The sequence below is a fragment of the Petromyzon marinus genome, chromosome 23 (assembly GCF_048934315.1).
Source record: "Petromyzon marinus isolate PM22_M1 ecotype Great Lakes invasive population chromosome 23, UKy_Petmar_22M1.pri1.0, whole genome shotgun sequence".
NCBI classification, from domain to species: domain Eukaryota; kingdom Metazoa; phylum Chordata; class Hyperoartia; order Petromyzontiformes; family Petromyzontidae; genus Petromyzon; species Petromyzon marinus.
Window position 1 is genome coordinate 6,911,894 of NC_133689.1, and position 26,634 is coordinate 6,938,527.

The 26,634-nt window shown below is 47.3% G+C and overlaps 1 protein-coding gene across 4 annotated transcripts; it reads right to left on the minus strand.

Annotated features, from left to right (window-relative positions):
* Window positions 1-5,429: 5,429 nt before the first annotated feature.
* TSNARE1 (t-SNARE domain containing 1) lies at window positions 5,430-26,334 on the minus strand. Of its 4 annotated transcripts, none has more exons than XM_032959586.2 (12): window positions 26,011-26,334; window positions 25,356-25,387; window positions 24,496-24,628; window positions 23,546-23,617; window positions 22,989-23,058; window positions 19,895-19,985; window positions 18,715-18,789; window positions 13,692-13,748; window positions 12,995-13,123; window positions 11,779-11,851; window positions 10,428-10,510; window positions 5,430-9,005 (listed from the first exon to the last, which is right to left on the minus strand). In XM_032959586.2, the coding sequence occupies exons 3-12, from the start codon at window positions 24,551-24,553 to the stop codon at window positions 8,910-8,912; spliced, it is 804 nt and encodes a 267-aa protein (XP_032815477.1). In that variant the 5' UTR covers window positions 24,554-24,628; window positions 25,356-25,387; window positions 26,011-26,334; the 3' UTR covers window positions 5,430-8,909. The 4 variants fall into 4 exon arrangements, with proteins under 4 accessions (XP_032815477.1, XP_032815478.1, XP_032815479.1 ...); XM_032959587.2 differs by having other exon boundaries at window positions 25,959-26,334; XM_032959588.2 differs by lacking the exon at window positions 26,011-26,334 and having other exon boundaries at window positions 12,995-13,120; window positions 25,356-25,893.
* Window positions 26,335-26,634: the final 300 nt, after the last annotated feature.

The window sequence follows — 26,634 nt, forward strand, 5'->3', positions numbered from 1 at the left end:
ACCCGCGCACGTGGAAGCGTCACGCATTGTCGTGTAGTGGTGAGCGCGCTGTGTATGTGTCTGTGTGTGTGTCCGACTCAGCCTCAAATGAGTACCTGGTGCGGTGTGTAAACATCGCCACTGGGGAGACAAAGGCGGTCGGGCGTGGTGCTGGCCACCCACCCCCTCATGTACCGTTCCGGCCTTCATAGGTGCTCGCTAACAGCACTTGCCCCTACAGTCTGTTAAGGCTATATGGGGGATCTTTGTCTTTTTGTCTGTGAATGTGTCTGTGTGTGTGTGGAAGCGTAACGCATTGTAGTGTAGTGGTTAGCGCGCTGTGTATGTGTCTGTGTGTGTATCTGTGTATGTGTCTGTCTGTGTGTGGAAGCGTAACGCATTGTAGTGTAGTGGTTAGCGCGCTGTGTATGTGTCTGTGTGTGTATCTGTGTATGTGTCTGTCTGTGTGTGTGTGTGTTTGGAAGCGTAACGCAATGTAGTGTAGTGGTTAGCGTGCTGCGCTACAAACCCGGCCACCCGAGTTCAATTCCCACTCACGGCCACCACCGCTGACGATTATTTCAACCGCTTCTGGGCCTCCCCTAGGTCGACTCAGCCTGAAACGAGTAAGTGCTGTGGTGTGTGAACATTGCCACTGGGGAGACAAACGCGGCCGGGCGTGGTGGATCCAAGTCCCGGGCGAAGCCGGGTAGTACAGCTAGTACTGTATACAATTGCTGTTTGTCTCGAGTCTGCATCTTTAAGACACTTCGCAACCACAGCTGGAAAGAAAAATTACACAAAATATAAATGAATCACGATTTAAAGCTTTCGTGACTGCAAGGATTAATCTTCTTTGGTTCTTTCGGTAAAGTCACGTAGAATGAGAATAAAATAATAAATTAATAAAGTAAAATAACACAATAGAATTCTCACGACGTTTCGGCCACAACACAAGTGGCCTTCTTCAGGTGAAAGGAAAAGCTCTGTCGTTCCGACAGGTCTGTTCCTTTCACCTGAAGAAGGCCACTTGTGTTGTGGCCGAAACGTCGTGAGAATTTTATTGTGTTATTTTATTGTATTAATTTATTATTTTATTCTCATTCTACGTGACTTCACCGAAAGAACCAAATAAGATAAATGAATCATTTGGTGAGACCCTGGGGTCCCGCAAAAATCAGGTCAATAATTATTATTTTTCAGTCCGCCCCACTACGTGATCCCGACAGCAACGCGCCGCCCGCCCAGACTCGCACCAACAGCAGCAGCAGGCGGCGATCAACACGATGGGCACCACCCCACCGTCCAAACGCGAGCCCCGGGGGGCGTCCGCCGCAGTCGCGCGCGGCGTCGACGCCCTCCGGTCAGCCGTCAATCTTCAGCTTCTTTGCCAAGGCGTGCCCGCCGCCCCCCAGGTAGTGAATTTAACGTGTTTATGTAACTTTTCAACTTTTTACGAAACTTAGTGCCCCGAGTAGCTCTCGACGAGGCCAATCGATTGACCACTAGCATTGTTGTCGGTAAGGCAGCAAGACTCGTGTCGCTACGTGGGGTTTCCCCCCCCGGGGCAGTGATGGGACCCCGGGGTCCCGCAAATTGCTTCAAATGTTGACAGTGGAAATTACAGAAATCTGATACTAAAATATAACCGCACAAAGTAACAACCGCACCAAAAAAATCTGCCAAGACACAACTCAGCTAACAAATTCCCCAGCATGCATGTACAACATCTGCTGGCAGCAGTACAATCATTTCTGTTCGTATATAAATACACGCACACAAATAACTCCTCTTATCCATGATCCAGTCATCTGCGACACTATAATCCTCATCGGCACGGGTATGGCACGTTAGACAAATGTTAGCGTGATGGCATACGTTCACTGGCAAAGGACACTTCACGTACACAGAGGCCGGATCACAGCGTTCTCAGCGCCAAATGAAAGGAAGGTGCAAAACATTGATTTGAAGCTTTCGTGACTGCAGGGATTCATATTCTTGGTTCTTTCGGTAAAGTCACCACGTAGAAGGGAAACAATAAAATAAGAAAAATATAAAACAATAAAATTCTCACGACGTTTCGACTGCAACACAAGCAATCATCATCAGGTGTCGTTTTCACAAACCTGTGGTTTTCACACCTGATGATGATTGCTTGTGTTGCAGTCGAAACGTCGTGAGAATTTTATTGTTTTATATTTTTATTATTTTATTGTTTCCCTTATACGTGACTTTACCGAAAGAACCAAGAATATAAAAACGTGTAAAACATTGTTAGAGGAAACATAAATGATCGCAGCGTTGACGCCTGTACGCCTTCAACGATCTCGCGCGAGCCTGCGTAATTTGAGACCCCCAGTGTGACAAGATCGCACAGTCACGGCTCCAGTTGGACAGGTAATGTGCGACTTTAATAAATGCGCGTGCAGCCAAAGAATATTTTGCGGAAACACTCCCGACAACGTACAGTAAAAGTTACGTCTTGGTATGTGACGATGCAGGAGTTCAGCTTTTATTGCATTGTGCTGTTTTGAGAGTCGTTAAAGTTTCTACTCATAGGTAAAAACTAAAAAAATGACAGGCATTTGGCGGTGCTCCATCACTGTAATACTTGCGTTTCTATCGCAATTAGAAATCTGGCCTACGACCAAGTCACCCTGAGTGCGCCAGATGCCATCCTAATTTTTTTTTACCATGTAAGGGGCCGTCCATAAATGACGTCACGCGATTTTGGAGGATTTTTGACCCACCCCCCCTCGTCACACGGCGTCACAAAAAGTCAGAACCCCCTCAAATATGACGTCACAAAGCTCTGCCCCCCCCCTCCAAAAAAAACATACTTCAAATCGCTTTAAACTATTGTTGTCATTGTAGTGCATATTTAATGTGGCGCTGCACTCTGATGTTGTAGGAGAAAACATTTATTAAAAAGTCTATTTATCTTCTTGGTTCTTTCGGTAAAGTCACGTAGAAAGCAATAAAATAAAATTCTCACGACGTTTCGGCCACAACACAAGTAGCCTTCCTCAGGTGAAGAAACAGCCCAATCCGATGTGGACATTGTTGCCGTTAATGATAAGTGTGATTTGTAGAGTGTCTTGTCTAACTGGTCGAGTTCGGTGCGCGTAAGTCTGATTTTTTCTGGGGTAAGAGCTAAGCTAGTTCTAGATATAAATGCGTTTGGTATTACCTTAGAGTCGCGGCATCTCTCAGACTTACGCACATCGAACTAGACCAGTTAGACAAGACACTCTACAAATCACACTTATCATTGACTGCAACAATGTCCACATCGGATTGGGCTGTTTCTTCACCTGAGGAAGGCTACTTGTGTTGTGGCCGAAACGTCGTGAGAATTTTATTTTATTCCATTCTACGTGGTGACTTTACCGAAAGAACCACGAAGATGAATCCCTGCAGTCACGAAAGCTTTACATCGAAATTTAAATTTTGATTTAAAGCTTTCGTGACTGCAGTGATTCATATTCTTGGTTCTTTCGGTAAAGTCACGTTGAAGGGAAACAATATTATCATTTTATTGTTTCCCTTCAACGTGACTTCACCGAAAGAACCAAGAATATCGAAATTTAAGTCTATTTAATAAAGTAGAACGTGTTGTCTATATTTATTTAAAGTTGCGCATTTTGATGTGACGTCACATTTCTCAAACCCCCCCCCCCTCGTCACACATCGTCACAAACGTCTAACCCCCCCCCCCCCCAGGTGCGTGACGTCATTTATGGACGGCCCCTTAGTAAACACCTTTATGCGTCTGCCAGTGTGCTAACTGTTGCACTCTTGAAGGATCACATCACACCTGTTGCTCCTGTCCGTACCCGCATTGATTTTAAGATTATCTTGCCCGTACATTCATGACCCCCTTCAGTGATATATATATTCCATCAAGATCCTCTCAGAGTGTGCATTGCTCACTCCCAGGGTCTCTCGGCTTCACGCTTGTGGGATGACGGCGCCTTTTGCAATTGCGGCCCCGTGAACTCGGGAACTCCTTGCCCGCTTCGAGGTCAAAGAACTTCCGAGACATTTTACAAATCTTCAAATCTCGACCAAAAAACGCATCGGTTTTTAGTCGAGATTGCTTTCTCTCTCGAGTTATCTTCAAACGCCTTTCTCGCTTCTTCTTCTTTACCTCGTTGATGTTAAACTATTTTCCGCCCCGCCATGCATAGCGCCCTGCGAACGAATGTTAAAGGGGGCTTTAAAAATTTAAATTGGCATTACTCGAAGGCTGGCATGGTACACGAAGGAGTGCGTGGCCAGCATCACGCCCGGCCGCCTTTGTCTCCCCAGTGTCGATGTTTACTACACACCGTACCAGGTACTCATTTGAAGCCGAGCGGGCCACACATACAGGCACGTACACAAACACCCCACGTGTGCGTACGCACTTCCTCCAACCCGCAGATAAAAGCACACATTTTAGTGACACTTCGCTTTGAGACTTCAGTGTGAGTCAGCATTGACCGCTTGTGCAGCCTCAAGACGTGGCTTCTTGTAAGAGTGATTTTTCTTTTTACCAACGAGCCCACACCCGAGCCCGTTCCGGCCGCCTTTGTCTCCCGAGTGGTGATGTTTACACACCGCGCCAGGTACTAATTTGAGGCTGAGTCGACCTATGGGAGGCCCAAGACCAGCGGGAATCGAACTTGGGCAGCCGGGTTAGTTACGCAGCATGCTGACCACAGCGCCAACGCTGAGGGGTCAAATACTTATTTCCCTCATTAAAATGCAAATCAATTTATAACTTTTTTGACATGCCTTTTTCTGGACTTTTGTTGTTGTTATTCTGCCTCTCACTGTTCAAATAAACCTACCATTAAAATTATAGACTGATCATTTCTTTGTCAGTGGGCAAACGTACAAAATCAGCTGGGGATCAAATACTTTTTTCCCTCACTGTAACCACACACACAACCACACGCACATAACCACACACACACAATCACTCACAATAACAACAACCGCCATTCGCCACTAAGTGGCGGTGACGTCACCACGATGCTTGTGCCAGGCTAGGTGCACGTTGAGGCCACGTGAAGTGTCGAACGCCCGCTGTCACGAGGTCACGGGGCAGACCCAGCAGGTGCCACGGGTCGACTGACTGAGAAGAGTGGCCGATGCACCACCACCTGTGCCCCCTACTGTGCAAACTTGCTGTGCTTTAGCCACACGCTGGGACATAAGACGCGTACACACGCACACACGCGACGTCTATTACAGGAGAAATATTGTCCGTGCATCACTGCAATGTCCGACACGGGTTCGTTAAAAAAAGGCAAAGAAAGACGGAGCGACATGTCGTAAGAAGCGAAGAGAACGTGTTTGTGATGAAAACTGCGTTGGAAAACATTTGGCGCGGTAAAAATGGCACAGGGAATGAAATATGTCGCAAGCGAAAACGTGGGGAAAAAATGTCACAATGAAACGGGTCAGGGTTAATCATCTCTTTCATTCAGATCAATATATTAGCACATCATGGGACCTCCTTTGCCAGTATCAATATATAACAATAGGTTTTACCCTTTCTGTTCGCCGTTTGGCGTCCTCTGGTCTAACACTGTTTGAGGCGAGGCTCTAAATAAGTAATATTTAAAAATACTTTTTTTTAAAACACGCTTTAATCAAATGTACCGTACGGGTAATGGTAGAACTCCACGACTCCAGGAAGTGGCCCCGAAGCTTGCCACAACGTAAGGGGCCGTGGTGATTTACAGCCAACGTCAGTTGACCGTGGACAATTAGACCCAAGCCGAAACATATTATATAAAAAATAATGTTTACAAAAATACATATTTATTTTTTATGATAGAATATAGTATTGTCATCGGTATGACAAAAGTATACCAAGTTTGCAGTCGATACCACATTGGGAAGTGGATTAAAATTGAGTTACAAGATTTGAGGATACAACAGTGAGTTAAATAAAAGCGTGTAGTAATACAAAAACTGTCTCTGGTGTGCACCAATCAGTGTCAAAGACAATGCATCATACACTACCAGAGTATGTTTTTTGTGTTTGCATGTTCACCACAAGTACTGTGCGAAGTTAATGCGGACATGATTCCTTGCAAAAGGTTTCTGTTTGGTTCTAGATTTGAAGCTTTCGTGACTGCAAGGATTCGTACTTTGTTTTTTTTCGGTAAAGTCACGTAGGTAAAATAAAATAAATGAAAACTAAATTAAATCACGACGTTTCGGAGGCAACACAAGCTTCCGTCTTCAGGTGGAAGTCACAGAAAAATATTTGTATCAAGTGAAGAGCTCTGAGACACCCGGGATTATATATACAGGTTAAAGGGGGGGGGGGGGAGGAGCCAGGAAGGGACGTGGGTGGGGGGGGGGCTAAGTTAAGCCGCCTTTTATTATGCTGCAGGGGGTTCGGGGGAAGTGATGGTACACTGCATGTAAGCGGGTACACCCACTGGTAGAAATGGAAATGGCTGTACAATTATAAGGCAGCTAAAGTTTGACTTCGTTGATGACATCTTTCCAATGGTTGCTCAATTTAAAACCATCCTCTCGGTTGAAGTTGTGTCTGTGTTTGTATATCTGGATGGCTTCATGGGCAAATCTTTGGTAATAACCGGGAGGTTTGCATAGTACTTTGGTATCGGAGAAAACAATGTGATGAGAACCCGCTGTGTTGAAACAATGATCAGCCACGGCCGAAGAATTTGTTCTGCCGTGTTTCAAATCTGATTTGTGCTCGCGAATTCGGTCAGAAATATGTCGTTTCGTCTCCCCGATATAGCAGTCACCACAGGTACAACTCAATTTGTAAACACCGAGGTACTGTAAGTCAAGGAAGACATCCTTTACGGATGGGATCAGATCACGGATTTTGTGTACTGTATTGAACCGGACCTAGATCTTGTGTTTGTTTAGAATTTTGGAAATCTTTTTGGTAACGCCTGCAATGTATGGCAGTGTGATGATTTTGATCGGAGTATCAGGTGGTTGTTTCTGTATGGTGGGAGAAACAGCTTGACGGATAGTACGGTCAGAGTATCCGTTCATCTTGAGGGCCAGATGTACATGTTTTAATTCACTGGCCGGGTGGTGTTGGTCAGAAATGCAATGAGCCCTATGGTATAATGTTTTGATGAGATAATTCTTTTGAGCCGGGTGGTGGTGGGAATCAGGCTTCAAGTAGGAATCTGTGTGGGTGGACTTCCTGTAAACAGAATGTCCCAAAGAGCCATCAGTCCTCCTCTCAAACAGAATATCCAAGAATGGCAGCTTGCCATCTTTCTCCACTTCCATGGTGAATTTGATGGATAGGTGTCTGGAATTGATATGGTCTAGGAAATGGTTCAAAGCTGGGAGGCCATGTGGCCAAATGACGAAAGTGTCATCCACATATCTCTTCCACAGGGAAGGACGAAGGGTGGATGTCTGGATGGCGTCTGATTCAAATTTCTCCATGAAAACATTGGCTATCACTGGTGACAAGGGGGAACTGATAGGGGTACCCTCATTTTGTTTGTAGAAGGTACCATTCCGGGTAAAGTAAGTGTTGGTGAGGCAGTGCCTAACCAGCGCAGGTACATCAGGGTTCAGTCCATGTTGGACCAAATCTTAAATTATTGTTATGGTGTCAGGAACTGGGACCTTGGTGAACAGAGAGACCACATCAAAGCTGACGAGGATATCGTCAGCAGATAGTACAATGTCCTTGGCCATAGAAACCAATTGGGTTGAGTTAAGTACTGCTGAGGTGGTCTTGCCAGTGAAGGGAAGCAGAGTATCCGAGAAAAAACGGGCTAGCCTGTAGGTAGGGGAGTTGATCGTGGACACGATGGGTCGTAGTGGGGTACCTTCTTTATGGATCTTGGGAAGACCACAGAATCTGGGAGGTCTTACAGCCGAGGGTTTTAGGGAGGGACGTTTGGTTGGTTCGATTAGGGAAGTCGAACTAGTGATGATCTTGTTGGTTTTTATCGTTAGGCTGTTAGTAGGATCACTTTAAATTTTTGAGTAACTCCCATCATTGAGTAGGTCCTGGATTTTGGCCGACAAGGGCAATACCACTGTCATTATGGATAAAAACTCGATACGTTGGAATTGTATGCTGCTTATTTTTTTTGTTAAAATGTCTGATAGTGTACCATTTTTGTCATAATATCCGAAGACAAGGCATTGCAAAAAAAATAAGCAGTATACAATTCCAACGTATCGTGTCATCTTATTGATAAGCCTCCAAGCACGTTTTGCTGGAGGAAACCCACTTCAGAAATTGTTTCTTGCTGTGGTTGTCCCGCCTGATGACGGACGCTTGCCTTGCGCCCGAAACGTCGTGATTTAATTTATTTTATTTTCTACCTACGTGACGTTACCGAAATAACCAAAGAGTATGGATCCCTGCAGTCACGAAAACTTCAAATCTAGATTTAACTTTGACTCATAATTCATGTTTTGGGTCAGATCGCCACGCGAGCACTAATGCCGTGTGTCGCATAACCTGCTTCACCCGACACAGCCCAATAAATAATGCCGTCACGTGTCGCCGTTGTGGCAGAGAGCAATCCACGACATGTTGCACTCCAAAGCACCGGAGGTACTGCTGAAGCGTTGATTACATTGGTGCATTTGTTCACGTGACTTTGTCGGGTGGAGGAGGGTGTACAACACATTGGCATGTTACCCCAAAATAATAATTACGAATCGTAACATTGGTTGTGGAGCTATGCACTTGAAAAAAAAATCTAGATTCAAAACTCATTTCTTCAAAACTGCTTTTTGTGTTTAGTTTGTTGTCCTTCCCCCGCACCTCCGATTAGCGCGGTTGGCTACGTATGGTGCGAAAGAAGTTCAACACACATGTTGTCAGAAGGTACAGTACTTTACAAACATTGTATCTTTAATTTTCCAGAGAAGAATAAGCATCAGCAGCAACTTAAGGGGGGAGATTATTTTTTGACAGTCAGGCCAATTATCAAGCCTATGATGCCCAACACCACAATGGCACCTATAATAATGAAACAGGTCTTCTTGCGAGACTTCGCCTGAAATGACAGAAAGGGAGATGATTAAAACGTGCAGCCTTTAAGTGTATTATCATAACGCAGACGCATTCGCGTGTGATGCGTTTCCTCTCATGCCTTGTAATCAGCGTACCACTTCCGATCAAGTGGACATGTACGATTGAATGTGACGTGCAAAGCTTTAGGTCTGCGTGTGTGTGTGTGTGTGCATGTTCGTTAAGGTGTGGAGCTGGCCACCCACCCCCTCGTGTGCCGTGCCAGCCTTCATAGGTGCTTTCTAACAGCATTGCCCCAACAGTCTATTAAGGCTATACGGAGGATCTTGTCTTTTGTTAACGGTGTGAGGAATGGTGGTAAGTTTAATCTGCTATGAACCTGGCAGTCGAGGTTCAATTCCCAGCCCCACAGCTGCAATGCTTTTAGACCTCACCGAGGTCAATTCAGCCTTAAATGAGCACCCGGTGTGGTGTGTAAAAATCATCACGGCCAGACCACCCCCTCATGCGCTGTTCAGTCCTTGTTAGCTGCTCGCAAAACAGTAATTGCTCCAACAAAATACAAGGCTATACGGGGGATCTTTGTCTTTGTGTGGTTTGTGATCCCTTAATGCACTGAGCATTTTGAGTCAAGTGGTGCAGAAACAAAAACAATGACTTTGTGAATGTCAATAAACATATTAGTTACTACAAAATGCACACTAATATATGCATCTTTGCAGAATGCAGCGGTGACATCTGACGATAAAGTTTGGATGCGCGTGCATGTGCGCGCATTAAAGGCAGTCGCCTTCTCGGCAATTCTATGAATTGTCGCAATTCAATATAATGGCAACGGTTTAGTTTTTTATATATATATAGCACCCAATATGCCGGAGGCATCTCAGAGCTCGTTACATCGCATCTCATCCCAAACATTTGAAGGGGCACCCCCAGCGGCAGCTGCCCCTGTGCGGCACAAGGTTGACTCGGTACCTACCCTGCAAACGGGCATTAGTTTGCCAACAGCGGTCGATGACTGCTACGTATAATCCCAATTGAGTGATCCGCGTGCGATTTTAGGATTTGGCAAAAAAAAAATTTTGAGCCTTTTTTGCGGATGACGTCAAAGGATCTTTCATGTTCACCGTGAAGCAATACAGTTTTATTTCGGCTATCACACCGGGAGCAATAATGAGGGCTGCTGCTGCATTCGAACCTCGGACCTCTGCGACAAGCTGAAAAATGCGCGGCCATCACGATTTCAGTCGGGGATTAATTTTCACATACGACATAAACGAACAATAATAATATATATAACACGTGATGCCTGTATCACGTGTTATTTATATATATATAACACGTGATGCCTGTATCACGTGTTATTTATATATATATATAACACGTGATGCCTGTATCACGAGCATAGAAAATCAATGAAACGTTTCACTGCTGGTGTATACCAAACCTGGTGTTTGCTGGCCGCTATGAGATTCTCATTAGCTCCCTCCACGTTCGAAGATGCGCTTTCCACATGATGAACTATGCTGTCTGCAGGGCAGAACGAATGAACGTGTTAGTGGAGGATGAATAACGGACGATACATTGGCAGTGCTGGACCCACTGAGATGTAATATTTGTTTGGAGTGGTGGCAGAGTAGGTGACACGCTGCGCTATGAACCCGGTGACCCGAGTTTGATTCTCAGCCGTGGTCAATGTCAGTGAACAGCGATCTCTGAAATAGTTCTTGGCCCTTCCCTTCACAAACCATAATTGACCAATACGGTGAAGTATGGTCGAACAACCCGAATTGCCGATAACAGTGTGGGGAACAGGGGCGGAGCCAGGATTTTGACTTTGGGGGGGCTGACTTCAATATTCTGAGATATCCAGTGTAATGTTTTCCAATGGGCGCCACAAATGTATAAAACAATTTTACTGGATTTGAACGCGGAGTTTATTAATAGGTCGGAGCCGCTGATGTGGCTAATAAGTTCGATAAGTTCGAAAGGCTGCCGCTCAAGCAGCCTGCAGGGCAGCACAAGGTGGCAGCCTGCAGGGCAGCACGAGATGGCAGCCTGCAGGGTAGCACAAGGTGGCAGCACAAGGTGGCAGCCTGCAGGGTAGCACAAGGTGGCAGCCATGCAGGGCAGCACGAGGTGGCAGCCTGCAGGGTAGCACAAGGTGGCAGCACAAGGTGGCAGCCTGCAGGGCAGCACGAGGTGGCAGCACAAGGTGGCAGCCTGCAGGGCAGCACAAGGTGGCAGCCTGCAGGGCAGCACAAGGTGGCAGCCTGCAGGGCAGCACAAGGTGGCAGCCTGCAGGGCAGCACAAGGTGGCAGCCTGCAGCATTTTGCAGCAGTCGGATATCCGGTTATCCCGATTACTGACTTTCCCAAAATTTCAGGGGGGGCCGAGCCCCCCCCCCCAGCCCGCCCCAACCCCCCCTGTGGCTCCGCCCCTGGTGGGGAAGCCTTCACCCAGCAGTGCATTGAAAAATGGTTAAACCTGTAGGCTTTCGCGACCAATATGATCCATAAGAGTTTTTTTGGGTTAGATCGCGTAAATATGTTTAAATATATTTACGCGATATATATATTTACACGATCTAACCCCAAAAATGTTTCTATTATGGATTACAAAACGGTTGTAAAATATTATAATTACTCATTAGTATTTACGTTTACGAATTAATATAGCTTGAAATGGGCATCATTTTCGAACGCGGAATTTCCACCGCTGGCACTTGGCGGTAAACGAGATGCAATCGCTTGCCCCGTTCGAAAAAGCTCGCTGAACGTTTAGCCACTTGGGTTACCGACAGTGCCGCCTTGTTCGTGGACCATGGCAGCGAGGTCCTTGAAAATGGAATTCACATCGAGCAGATCGCTCTGACAAAAAAGCACAGACACAGGCAGACGGACAGTTACAAAAACAAATATTTTAGAAACTACGTTGCAAAATTACATAGCACACTCAAACGTTGTGCAGTCGGGGGGGGCGATTCTTGCTTACGTGCAAATCCCAATTGAGCAATTTGCGGGTCGTTTTTCAAACATGGCAAATTTTGACTACGACGATGCCACGAAAGTGGCCTAAACCTTGCGGGCGACGTCACGGGATCCGAGTCGTCCACCGTGAAGCAGATGGCGCACATTTTTGCGGTTATCGTGCCCGTAGTATTAATCAAGGCAGCCGCTGGATTTGAACGGTGAACGTCTGCAACAGGCGGGGAATGCGCTTCCGCCTCACTAGGCTTGCACAGTTATTTAAACCGACAATAATAATTAGGCTGCCTCGCACACGTGGATTCATGTCAAATTGAAAATACATTTCTGGTTGCGAGTGTCCGAATGCAATAACGTCTCATGATGTTATAGAACAGTGGGGGGGAGGACGTCATATTGAGTGTGATTGATGTTTGATTCCCGCTCACGGACAACACCGGTGACGAATTATCTGAATCGATTCTGGGCCACCCCTAGGTTGACTCAACCTCAAATGATTACCGAGCGCGATCTGTAAACATCAACCATTGGTGAGACAATGGCGGCCGGCCTGGTGCAGGTCACACACAACCCCCTTGCGAGCCGTGCCGGCATTCATAGGTGCTCACTAGCAGCACTTTCCCCACGACTGCACGGATGAAGATGCAACAGTCGGCATTTAGATGAATAAATGAATGGGTCACACCTCGAGTTGACCAATGACAATGTCCTCCAAATCATTGTGCGTTAGTCGTTAATAGATGCTTGCTAACAGTGGTAGCTTAAACAGTCTACTGGGCTATATGGGGGGACCTTTATTGTTTGTGTGTTTGGTTAGCGATCGTTAATATATTGAATATTTTGAGTTACGTGTTGCAGAAAGAGAGCAAATACTCTCTAAACAACTGCTGTGCGCAAATGGTGATGTAAAATTAGCGTCAAGTTACTTGACATCAGGTGATGAACTGTGTACGCGTGTGCAGGCGTGTGCGTGCATTAAAGATTTGAACGAGTGAACTAACGGGTGAGCAAATTAACGGGTCGCACCTCCAGTTGTTGAATGGCTTCATGCCGCACTTGAATGTCCTCCAGGTCCTTGTGCGTCAGCTGCTCCTCTGTCGACTCGGCTGACACCATCTTCTTGCTATCCCAGCCGTGCTCATCCTGGGAACTCTGCTACCACCACCACATTTGGCACAACCAGAGCCTCAGACAGAGCCTGCCTGCCCCTCGCTGTCATCCCGATGGGGATGACAGCGAGGGGCAGGCAGACGGTAGCGTCTAATGCAGGGTCGTAGCCACACACTACAAGCTGTGGATGTCCTACAAGTGAATTATTCCTTGTGGTTATTGGTGAGATTACACACAAAAACAAAGACCCCCCCCCCGCCTATAGTCTTAACAGACTTAAATTTTGATTTAAAGCTTTCGTGACTGCAGTGATTCATATTCTTGGTTCTTTCGGTAAAGTCACGTTGAAGGGAAACAATAAAATATATATAAAACGTTTCGACTGCAACACTGTGTTGCAGTCGAAACGTCGTGAGAATTTTATTGTTTCATATATATTTTATTATTTGATTGTTTCCTTTCAACGTGACTTTACCGAAAGAACCAAGAATATGAATCACTGCAGTCACGAAAGCTTTAAATCAAAATATTAACAAACTGTTGGGGAAACTTGTAACGTACGCTGTAGTTGAGCCCTTCAAGACGAAGTCCCGCGGACGTTGAATGCACTCACCTGGATGGCCGCTCGCTGCTCGCTGCTGATGACCTCTTTTGTTTTCTGGGAAATTTTCTGCGGGAGATAAAACGTCGGAAGGCAGCGGTCGTCCACGGCGCTACCGCTCCGCCGGCAGTATACGCGAGCGCAGCTTTGCGCGCCTGGTCGCTGACTGATGTAGGGCGAGCCAGATTGCCCCCTTAATAATCACACAGCAAATTGACAATTGAGCACGGTTTGCTCCGTAGGGTGCGAAAGAAGTTCAACATACGTGCGTACGACAAGCCCTTCCGTTGCACGGATGCTTTTTGTGGCGGGGATAAAAGCTCTCCTTCGTACGTAAACTAATTATTTGGTGGTGGACAAGCATAATTAACGAAACAAAACATAGATTTGTTTTCCTTTTAGGCCCATGTTTTCGAAAAGTGTGTCGAGTTTTTTTTTGTCATTTGTATGACACTTGACAAGAAACTGGGCAATACATTATGATTGAATGTTGCGTGCGGTAATTCCTTGGATGGCATCAGGGGTACGCTAGATGCATAGCTTCCATGCCTCCGGTGTAAGTGCATAATGGGCGGTGGTTGCTTATGCGATGAACAGACTGCACTTAACAACATTCGCAATCAGGGCAACAACTCTTTCGATCACTCTTTGGTTTTTTCGGTAAAGTCACATATAAATAAGAAAACATAAAATAACATAACAGCGTACGACGTTTCGGTTGCAACACAAGCAGCCATCATCAGGCACAGAAGAGCTAAATTATGAGAGAGGGGAGACACATAACCTCAGATGTATATACAGACACCCAAGTAGGGGGGAACTAACACAGATACAACAGGGGGACACAGAGAGAGAAGCATACCAGACAAACAGGGTTTAGCTAAATTTTTGGAAACCATGTAAAGCAACACAGACGGTCGGTCAAAACACAATTAACGCACAGTCCAGTTGATCACGCTATTTCAAAAGATTGTCACTCAGCCTTACCTTCTCTGCCTATTTAAGGCGACTTTACTGTGTGCTTGTCTCTGTGCTGGCTCGCTCTACTTGGTTGTCGGTGTGTGTGTGTGCGGTCTGTAACAACTAAGCTTGTGCCGGAGGCCCCGGGGGGCCAGGCGTCTATGACGTCTCCTGGCCAAACCCCAATTGGCGGAGCCAGGAGATTGAATACCTACCCTCGGGGCTACTCCAGAAACAACGAAAAGCCACTACGGGTGGCCACGTGGAATGTTCGAACGCTCACTGCAGAGGAGAGGCTGCCACTCCTCTGTCGGGAGCTGGACCGGTACCGCCTGGATCTATGCGGCATTCAGGAGGTCCGGTGGACCGGCTCTGGCTCCTGCCACCATGAGGGGTGGACAGTCCTCTACTCGGGGCAGCAGACTGCCAAACAACAGGGTGTGGGTCTTCTTTTGAACAAAAGAATGAAGGGGGCATGGGAGCGTGGCGGTGAGGTGTGGGAAGCTGTAAGCCCCAGGCTACTTTGGGCTCGCCTTCCCATCAACCGGAGGCGAGGAATGGTGGTCGTGGTTACTTATGCCCCCACCGAAGATGAACATCCGTGGAGGGATGCAGGCAAAGCCGATGAGTCAGATGCCTTCTATGACCTCCTGTCACAGGTGCTGGCTAAAGTGGCCCCTCGGGATAGAGTCATCATGTTGGGTGACTTCAATGCCCGAGTTGGTCATGATACTGGCACCTGGTCTGGAGTGATTGGAGGGCATGGGCCAGATCAGCTCAATAACAACGGTAGGAGGCTGCTAGATTTTTGTGCAGCCCATGGGCTTGTAATTACCAACACGCTGTTCCGGCATCGGCGCATCACACAACATCATGGATGCATGCCGGGTCCAAGCAAGAACATCTGCTGGACTACATAGTGACGGACCAGCGAATGCGAGCCCATGTCCTTGACACCAGGACCTACCGTGGAGCTGATCTGCCCTCTGACCATCGACTAGTCATCTGTAAGATGCGCCTGCCATTCTTCCACTCCGGTGGTGGGTGTACACCCAGGACCCCATTCCAACCTAAAGTGGCCTGGTCTCAGTTATCTGATGAAAGTTGCAAGCGAGAATTTCATCATCGCTTGCGGCTGGGATTGGCATCGTCCCCGACTCCTCCTGATGTCGAGGGTAAATGGGCGAGGTTTAGGACTGTGACTCATGCAGCTGCAATGGCTGCTTTGGGTACGCGGTCCAGACCTCCCCAGACACCCTGGCTGACAGAGGAGTTGTTCAGGATGGTTGAGAAAAAGCGACAGGCCCACTGTCATCGGCTACAGAATCCCACGTCAGAGAATGAGGAGGCTTACCGCAGCCTTCGCTCGGAGGTTCGGAGAGCCGTGAGGCGCTGCAAGGATGGGTGGTGGTCGCGGGTTGCTGAGGAGATGGAGTCTGCCTCAGTGGCCCGTGATCACAAATCTCTATTTAACTCCATCAAAAAAGTAACCTGCAGCGCCACACCTATTACCATCATTAGGGGAAAAAACGGTGATCCAATTTCCGACCCCCAGGAACAGGTTCGCAGATTTGCTGAGCATTTCTGTGAGGTCCTGGGGGAGGGAAAATCCCTCAGCCAGGAAAACATCGTGGCACAAAGTGAGGATGACCCTGCTGAGGCTGCGGTGCCTCAAATATTGGATGAAGTCACCCCCTGTGAGTGGCTGGCTGAGGTTCCATCTGCTGAGGAAGTATTGAAGGCGATCCGGAGTCTGAGACCAGGAAAGGCAGCGGGCAGAGATGATCTCCCAAGCGAAATGCTGAGGGAGGGTGGCGTTTGTGCACAGACTGCCCTATATGACATCATAACAACAGTCTGGACCACTGGACGGGTTCCGCAGGATTGGAAGGATGCCCTGGTGGTCCCCCTTTTTAAGAAGGGGGACCGCACAGACTGTAACAACTACAGGGGCATCTCACTCCTCAGTGTGCCGGGAAAGGTCCTGGCAAGGATTATTCAGCATCGCCTTGCCAGGCACGCTGAGGAGAGGCTTGCGGAGCCCCAATGCAGTTTCAGGAAAGGGCGGTCCTGCACAGATGCCATATTTTCTGTCCGTCTGCTACAGCAGAGGTGTAGGGAATTCCAGCAAGACCTACATCTCTGCTTTATTGACCTGGTCAAGGCCTATGATACCATCAGTAGGCCTGGGCTCTGGGTCGTTCTTCGTGCTTTTGGAGTACCTGACCCTCTGCTCACGATCATTAAGGACCTTCATGATGGTGAGCGGGCCTGGGTAAAACTACGTGGCCGGGAGTCAGAGCCTTTCCCTGTACACCTTGGGGTGCGACAGGGATGTCCTCTGGCTCCCACATTATTTAACATCTATTTTGACCACGTAGTTCGTGAAGCCTTCAATAGCTGTACCGGGGGAATCTCCATATGGTACAGATATAATGGGAGGCTAATCGATGCCCGGGTGCGGTCAAGGGATGGCTCCCTATTGCTCAACCACGTTATGTATGCTGATGATTTGGTAATAGCTGCTCAGTCAGAGAAGGAGTTGGAGACGCTGCTGCTGAGACTGGAGCGTGCCACTAAGAGGTGGGGCCTTACCATCAGCCCCACCAAAACCAAGCACCTGCCTGGGTATTTTGTACCATCGGACACTCCGCCCCCACAACTCCCAATCGGTGATGGGGCAGTTGTGGAGAGAGTGGAGAGTTTCCCATACCTGGGCAGTGTGCTTATGACTGGCTCCAGTTTAACAGCAGAGGTCTCACTCCGAATCAGTCGAGCGGCAATATCTTTTCATCGGTTGCGTAACGCTGTGTGGAAGCTACCTGGTCTGTCGCTCCGCACTAAGCTTCAGGTCTTCTCGGCCACGGTCATTCCCTCCCTTCTCTACGCTTGCGAAACGTGGACCCCCCTGGTGGAACATCTTCGCCGGTTAGAAACATTTAGGCTGGCCTGCCTACGATCCATCCTGGGTTTAACCAGACTGGATTGTGTGAGGAGCTCACAAATCCTTGAAAGATCTGGGCAGGGTCCCATCGGTGAGCTCCTCCGGCAGGCAAGGCTGCGATGGCTGGGTCATGTAGCCCGCATGCCCAGCCACCGCATGCCGAAACAGCTTTTGTTTGGCCGGATTGAGGGGGCTAAGCGGGCGCGGCACGGGCTAGAGAAGAGATGGAGTGATGTGGTACAGGAGGACGTGGAGCTGAGTGGACTTGCCGATGACTGGTACCAGCGGTGTCAAGATCGGCCTCTGTGGAGGAGGCTCGTGAAGGATGCTACTGGGCAGTTGGAGGCAGTCGCCCTCCAACAACAACGGAGGGCGGAGGAGCGACGCTCACAACAACGAGCGGAACGCCGGGTGGCTAAAGCACAGCAGGTTGGCACAGTAGGGGGCACAGGTGGTGCATCAGCCAGTCATCTCAGTCAGTCGACCCGTGGCACCTGGGTCTGCCCAGTGACCTCCTGCCAGCGGGCGTTCGACACTTCACGTGGCCTCACGGTGCACATAGCCTGGCACAAGCGTCGTGGTGACGTCACCGCCACTTAGTGGCGAATGGCGGTTGTTATTGTTGTTTGTGCGGTCTGTATTTTGAGTTTCATACTTTACTTGCAATTTAGCAATCTTTTGAAATAGCGTGATCAACTGGACTGTGCGTTGTGTTTTGACCGACCGTCTATGTTGCTTTATATGGTTTCCAAATTTTTCTAAACCCTGTTTGTCTGGTATGCTTCTCTCTCTGTGTCCCCTGTTGTATCTGTGTTAGTTCCCCCTACTTGGGTGTCTGTGTATACATCTGAGATTATGTGTCTCCACTCTCTAATTTAGCTCTTCTGTGCCTGATGATGGCTGCTTGTGTTGCAACCGAAACGTCGTACGCTATTATGTTATTTTATTATTTCTTATTTATAGGTGACTTTACCGAAAAAAACAAATCGTAATCCCTGCAGTCACGAAAGCTTCAAATCAACTCTTTCCATCTTGTGAAGGAGAAGAGCCGCACCTGCCGTGTCCAGCCGGAACACAAAAACCACACGTGAGCAGTAATACACGTGAACACACTCCACTCAGAAACGTCACCTTCTGTGTCTGCTGGTAGCTTCTCAGCGTTTCTGAAAACTGGCTCTTGAGGCGGTCAAGCTGCAGCCGATCTTGCTGTAAAGGACAAAAATGCGACAGCGAGGATTTAGCCCCATTGTTGGCGGCGGATACGAACGTGCGGGTGGGAACACTTCTACCTATTCGTCAACAGAGCCTCGCTAAATGCCAAGGACTCGTCAGCCGACAATGGCTAGGCATAGCCTGCATTCTGCAGGAGGGGTTTTAATGTCATGTTTTGCAACTTAAGTTGGTCGCTGGGCAGAAAGCACATTTGCTGGTGGCAGGAGTAAGAGGTTTCAATCAAGGGCTCATGATGTCGGTCATGATGGATTTTGAAGCCCCCTCGATCAGTCGTAGACAAATTTCCTTGGCCGGTAAGAGCAAAATAAAATGCTCTTGGCATCTGACTTGCTGCCTTTCAATTTTCAGAAAGTAGTGATGCAGCTGCCATGTAAAAAAAAAAAAACTGCGTTTTAATTTTATAAAATGGATACGGTGTGTTTTGGCATAAATAGGTACAGAAATATTTAGATCTGGAAATTGTATAGTTTCCATACGAATTGGCGATGAAAAGTGGGAGGATAGATAACAAAATGTGCCTTAATGCTACAGCATCTGAAATGACCTGAAATTGTAGGCTTCATAATTATGACAATAATAATAATCCCAAGTTTCACTGAGAAGGCTTCAACTGCAAGGCAAAGGTCAAGATGCGCATATCGACGCAAGTTAATTTTACAAATTTTTCAATAAAAAGGCACCGGTTCCAGTTAATGTTTGTCAGGATTTCATGAAAACGCGCCGATGTCTTAATCACCAACAATGAGACAAATCCAACAAATGTGTTTCATCATTATAACGAATAGCAAGTGTTTCAGTGTTTTCACCGACATGGAAATCTGGTCCGAATTGCAACGTTTGGGCAATTTTCTCCCCCAGTCTCTGGTCATACCCGAGCCAACAGAAGAACATTTTGTCCGTTTCAGAATTCAGTCACGCGTTTGTGCTCAGCGGAGGCAACAAAGGCACGGGGTGGTTGATTTAATGAGGGGGAAAAAAAACCTCCAATCCACAAGTAAAATAATTGACAGCAGTGGTGAGAGCATGGGGGAATGTGGGCCCGAGTGCTTTCAAGGAGGCCCAAATCGCGCCCGCATGCCTTGGTGGATTTTCTGGCGAGATTGGCAAGGTGGCGGAGCGATGAGGCGGTGTCTGTGATGAGCTGGTTGCTCCGCTGCTGGTTGTTGTGCCTGCACGCGGAAACGGTGAAATGTTCAATGCCAATAATTTTTTTACGTAGTAAGGTCTCACCGAGTTTTGCAAATCTCTTTCAGAAGAGGGTCTCCTGCATTGGGATATTTGGCCACTTCCATGAATGGTGTTTGGCTTACATGTGGACGGAAATGAGTACTTGGAGAAAAAAAAGAGTAACTCTACGCATATCAGCATAAAACCCAAAGCTCTGCACCGATGGATTACATAATCTATCACTCTACTGCTGGCTCCTAACCACTTCGCAGCTCAAGACTATAATGCCTGGAAATTCCCAAAAATACCTGGTGGTCTCCCATCTAAGTGATAACCCAGGCTCAGCCCTGCAATTGGGTGCTTTCAGTGTGATGGTCAAAGGCATATTCAGGGCCTTCATTATGGTCACATTTACTGAAACACAACAATTCCCCAAAGGACCCACCCTAAATGTGGCCGATCACACCAGAGCCCTGGCGCACCATCATCGACGGCCTACCGCAGGACCGGGGCCAACTTCGGCGCGGACCACAGCTGGCCGACGTCAAACACCACGGCCGACTTGGACTGTGCTCAGCGTGTCGGCGCGCTCAGGTGAGGTCACCTGGTGGTGTCTCGTGGGGACTGCTACGCTCCGGCCAGGGACAAGCGACCGATGAGGAAATGTTTCCGAGCCTGGTTAGTGATTTGTATTTGTGAGCATCAGGGCTTGCCGAGTACTACGGGCATGGGGTCCTCAAGGTGTTTTTTTTCCACACAATGCCCCTTAATGGGAAGGGCCAAACATCTCTTGCTTAGCTGGTGAGTCTTTCCTGAGTGAATAATTAATTGGCATTATTATTGTTATGAGACCTCCTTTGCCAGAAACAAGATATAGGAATAGGTTTTACCCTTTTAATTGTGCCAGTTAAAAGGGTAAAACCTATTCCTATATCTTGTTTCTGGCAAAGGAGGTCTCATAATGTTAATGCTCACCCCGAGCCCTCAATACTCTGATAGTGCGCTGTTTTTGAGTTGTACGCCTTTTGGCGTCTTCTGGTCCAACACCAATGGAGACTAGGCTCTAAGAAAAGCTGTCTCGGGTGTGGACCAATCAAATTCAAGGACAGTGCATATTATTATCAGAGTTGTCTTTTTTGTTTGCATTCTGACTGCTTGTGTTGTGGTCATTGCAAACATGATGCCTTGAATAAAGGTGTCAGTTTTTGTGCCAGTTAAAAGGGTAAAACCTATTCCTATATTATTATTGTTGTTGTTGTTGCTATAACTGGCAGAAGGAAAAGTCACGCTCACCTTCTTCGTGGCACACGCACTCGCAGGTAAAATAAGTTAGGAATTTTACCCCAGAACATTTTAAAAATGCATTTTTCAGAGAATAAAAATTGACGCAAAAAATGTATAGTTCATTACTTAGCACATACTACTGATGTTTAAAAAAAAAACGTGATTGTTTATGTCTACATTGCGGTAGCATATTAGCTGGCTCTCCACTGCACTATGAACTTGGGATGCCCAGACTCAACTCCTGGCAGTGCTGCACACAACACTAATGTGCTCGAACTGTTCCCAGGTATCTCTCAGGTTGACGCCGACGAATATTCGTACCCAATGCCGCAGTGTGATCAACAACAATAACAGAGAGACAAAGATGGCCAAGGAATATAGGGGTGCTGATCACATCATCTTCTCGTGTGCTGCTGTGCACCCTTTATAGGTGCTTCCTTACAGGTACCTTCTCCAGCAGTGCGTGTAGGACGTAACAAACTGGGGCAAATATAGGGCAATCATTGCTGAAAATTGTCACCGCCAACGCATTTACTGTACGCAATTAGGGCAATTTTATATGGCAGTGTCAAAGAATTTGGTCACAGAGTGTGCTTGATGAACTATGATTGGTCTAAATAGAACACAACCTCAGATAGTAATGCGACTTTTGTCTGTGATCTAAATGGAAATTGCCATCCCATTTGCCCACTTGGAGGATGTGACCAGATCTGAACACAAATACCAATTGTGCTCAACAGAGAGGGTCCTTACCCATAAACATCTGGCAGGTCACCAGCGTTAGTTCAAGCAAGCCCGACTGCTGATGAGACACTGAATGTCAAAACCGGTTGAGAATTTGCTTACGTTGAACCAATGCTGATGAAATTATGCACTCCTAGAAGATTGGGTGACTGATGGAATGTGTAAATAATAGTTTTATATTCCATGTGGAGATACAGACATGTGAAAGAGGCATATTGTTTGCTTATTTGATTTGTCCAGACTCGCAAAACCATATATAATTGTGTAGCAACCATTGCTAGCAACAACTGAACTTCAAGCGCCTTAAGTGAAGGTGCTCTATAAATATAAATTCGATTAAAATGCCCTCATCCATCATGGTTGCTTGACTGGTCTGCGCATTTCAGTGATCATTGTCTGATACAAGCTATTAGCAATTTGAATGCAAACAGCATTTAAATTCCAAATACCAAGAGCGCCTCAAGATGATGCACAGCGGTACTTGATCAGTGCAAACAGTGCACACGAAATGCAAATAAAATTTTTTAAAATAACAAAAATAACTAAAGACGTGAGTGGAAAGACTGAGCAGTGGTTTAACATGTAGCAGGCCAATCAGCAAAAACAGTGTCACGTTGACAAAAGACAAATAGTTCACTACGTTAGCCCACCGGTGTGTTGAAGAGTGAATCCACAACATTTACAGTTTTTGAGTACGACGTTTCGCTGGTAATTACATCCAGCATCATCGGGCAATTTGCCAGAATGGTGAAGCCCTCCACCTGCTCCCGGTCTTAAGTAGAGCAGCAGGGTGACATCATCAATCACAATAATAAATTAGCTTATCCGGTATTTGTGCCATTATTTACAGCGCACGGCTATCGCGAAGGCACTATGCCTGTCCGGGGAACAATGTTCCAGCGGAGTTTTACCCAAATAGGTAAAAACCCATCTCAAACACTTACAACCCACGCGCTAATGATGGAGGTGCTCCTTACAGCTGCTGCCGCAGGTCTCTGCTGTCCGAAGCTGCTCCCAGCTTCTGCAGCTGTTTATCCAGCGCGGACACTGTGGGAGGGTGATAAGGGTGGGGATTGTACATCTTCAATTAAAAAAGACACGCTCATCTCATTGACTTACACAACTTTAAGCCTGCAAATCCAGCCTACTGGGCTTGTGGATCATGCATATTTGTAACACTTCCAAACCCTTCGGGGTCTCACGGAGTTTGACAATAAGCCCGCATTGTACATCCAATGTGGTGGTCATATCGGGCGAGCGCAAGGCATGGGAGTTAATGCATTCCTGCCGTTTGTGAGCACACCGCTCTGTGTTGTTGTTAAATATACAGAGCCCACGACTGTTTTCTTTGGTAAATTCTCTCCAGAATGCACAGTAATGTCAATGGCGACAACCCACACGCACTAAAAAAATAAAAAAACATAAAGAAACACTCTTGATATTGGTGAAGTGGCTAGGGATACGTAGGTGTCCCCAATGCCGTGCAAATGCGTTGGTGCCTGGGTGCTGGGTGTACTGGGGCAGTCCCACTCACCACTTCCATTAATCTGGAAGATGTTCTTGCTGATCTCTTGGGAGAGCTCCCGGAACTCCTCTGCTTGGGACTCTGCAAATCACAGATTTGACAGCAGCGACAAGGGCAGGGTCTTACGGCGCGACCCTCTATTGCTCCCCCAGCGTCAAGGATTTTTAAAACAATGACTTTCATTTAGGGACATGTGGGAGCCCATTGAGATGAGTGTCCTAATAACAAAGGAGACATGAGTAAATACAAAGAGATGGATTAAATTCAGTGAAATTGTAAACTATATATATTTTTATTTTACCAGGTAATACCCATTGAGCTAGTTAGCTCTTTTTCAGAAGTGACCTGGCCACAGCTTATAGCTCAACAAAGTGACTTATCATGTGGAAATGTATAGGAGCAAAATACTCTAAACGTATATTTCTAAATGTGGAGGGATAAACCGGAGGGCCTGGAGATAAATTCCCACGACCATTGGGAAAACGCGCAAACTCCAAATATGCAGGCATCAGGGTCGGGATCGAACCCACGACCTCCTGCATTACGGCGAGGTAGTTGACATCTAGCCACCATGGCACAATTAATGGGGGTTGGGGGTGGGGTGGGAGTGGCCCAGATAAAACCAAAACATGGGCAATCCAAGACCAGACTGTTAAGTTCTAATTTTAATTGGCAACTTTGTATAAGCCTTGCTAAATTTGTCCCATTTTCTATGAAGTCCTTGCAACTTTACAATGAAGTTTTCTACAATGAAGTTTTCTGCAAATGGACAGAGATTTTTTTTTTTAGAAATTGTCCAAATTTTTTTTACGTAACAAGTCACTTGTAATCTCTTGGGCTCAGGCAGGCTGCACATAGGTGGCACGACCATGACCAATACCCAATGTCTTGGACCCGTACCAGGGCTCGCGGGTCACCACCTCCCAACCCCCACCTCCCCCCCGCCTAATACCACTCACCCTGGCCATGAGGATCGAGCAGGGCATCTTGTCCCTCCCTGATGGCACCGTATGACATCTCGCTGGTGGTCTCTCACCGGTTCCTTTCTAGATACCGCAAAGGGGCTTTCTGATCTTGCGGTGTCTCCCAGACCTAGGTGGGCGTCACAAGAAGTCAGAACCCCCCCCCCCTCAAATATGACGTCACAAAGCTCTGCTCCCCCCCCTCCCACCCCCCCAAAAACCATATTTCCATTTGGTAAAATTAAACATGCTTCAAATCGCTTTAAACTATTGGCATTGTCGTGCGTATTTAATGTAGCGCTGCACTCTGATGTTGTAGGAGAAAACATTTATTATAAAGTCTATTTAATTAAGTAGAACGTGTTGTCTATATTTTTAAGTTGCGCATTTTGACGTGACGTCACATTTCTCAAACCCCCCCTCCCTCTCCTCGTCACACATCGTCACAAACGTCTGACCCCCCCCCCCCCCCCAGGTGCGTGACGTCATTTATGGACGGCCCCATTGCCCGGGGGCTCACGACCGATTATAATTCAGTGACCAACCGGCCCTAAGTCGACTCAGCCACAAACGAGCTGTATTAAGTAACGAGAGGGGGTGGTGGGTAGAGGGGGGGGGGAGAGACAAAGGCGGCCGGGCGTGGTGTTTTCCCACCCCACCGCGCCTCCGTGTCCAAGGACCTTCAATAGGTGCTCGCTAAGCATCACTCTGCACCGGGCAGCCTTGTCAAGGTGGTGTGGCGGTGGTGGTGTTGTGGCGGTGGTGTTGTGGCGGTGGTGGTGTTGTGGCGGTGGTGATGGTGGTGTGGTGTTGTGGCGGTGGTGTTGTGGTGAGACTTGCGCCCAACGGCACTGTACCTCGCAAAGTTGCCACCGGCGAGAAGCCGCTTCTGTTGCCGATTAACTCGTGGAGACACACAGAGAGACACACACAGAGACACACAGACACACAGACACACACACAGAGACACACACAGAGACACACAGAGAGAGACACACACAGAGACACACAGAGACACACACACAAAGACACACACACAAAGACACACACAGAGACACAGACAGAGAGTGAACCCGGCTGATTAATTACAGCACGCTGGTGGACTCAAGACGCGAAGATCGCCATAGACACACACACAGAGAGACAGAGAGACGCGCGCAACACAGAGAGAGGGTAGTGACGTCCAGTCGACGTTGGTTCCGCATTGCAACAGCTTGCTCAACGCCAGCACACACGTGCGCCACTGATACAACAAATGGGGAAGTACCTCCCTCGCCCCCCCAGCGGACGGGAACTGTCCAAGATCGAGTAAGAGGATAGCACGGTCGGCCGGCTGCCTTTGTATCCCCTACCCCCCACACGTAGGCCTAGACGAGACTTTAGGGAAGATTTAAAACAAACGCACGCACACAAACACGAAAAAAAAACCTGGTTCTTTGTACACAGCTCATTCCACTTACAGCTGTTTAGAATCCCAACATTTTAATGGCAACAACACGAGTGGAAGCGCACCGTAGGTTTGCTCTGTGGGAAGATGTACACCGCTGTTGTGATGTCCTGATGAGCGAGGCGCCGCGTGGGGTGTTAGTGAGCTCGTGTGTAGAGGAGGGTTGTTGGGTTTCTTCCCAGGGCTGGGAGAAAATACAAAACTCCACCGTCGTAACAGAATCATTCGTTAGTCGGACAGAGCACAAGTTGCAAACAACAACAACAACAGCAACGAGCAACGATTTGTCAACAAACCAAAAGCAAACAGAATTTGTGTACATATGCAGAAGCCACAGGACAACAAGACCACAGTCTTTGACAAAATGTCGATTTCCTTTTTTTTTGCAAAGCACACACAAAAGCTATATATGTGTGCGTGTGCTTGTTTTTTACACATTTGCATGTGCGTGGGGAGTTGCAAAGTTTACGACGATACTTCACGTGAGAATAACGTGGAGGAAGAAACTGCCAGGAGCGAGATTAATCCAGTAGGTGGCAGTCTCGTTGCAAGCTCAGTCGAAAGTGGTCTTATTTTTTTATGTTTGTTACGAAAACGACCACGCTGAACTTCAGAGTCCAACAATAATAACGAACTACTATGCCCCCGGATAGACTTTCAGTCGTTTCGGCTCATCCTTTCACAGAAAA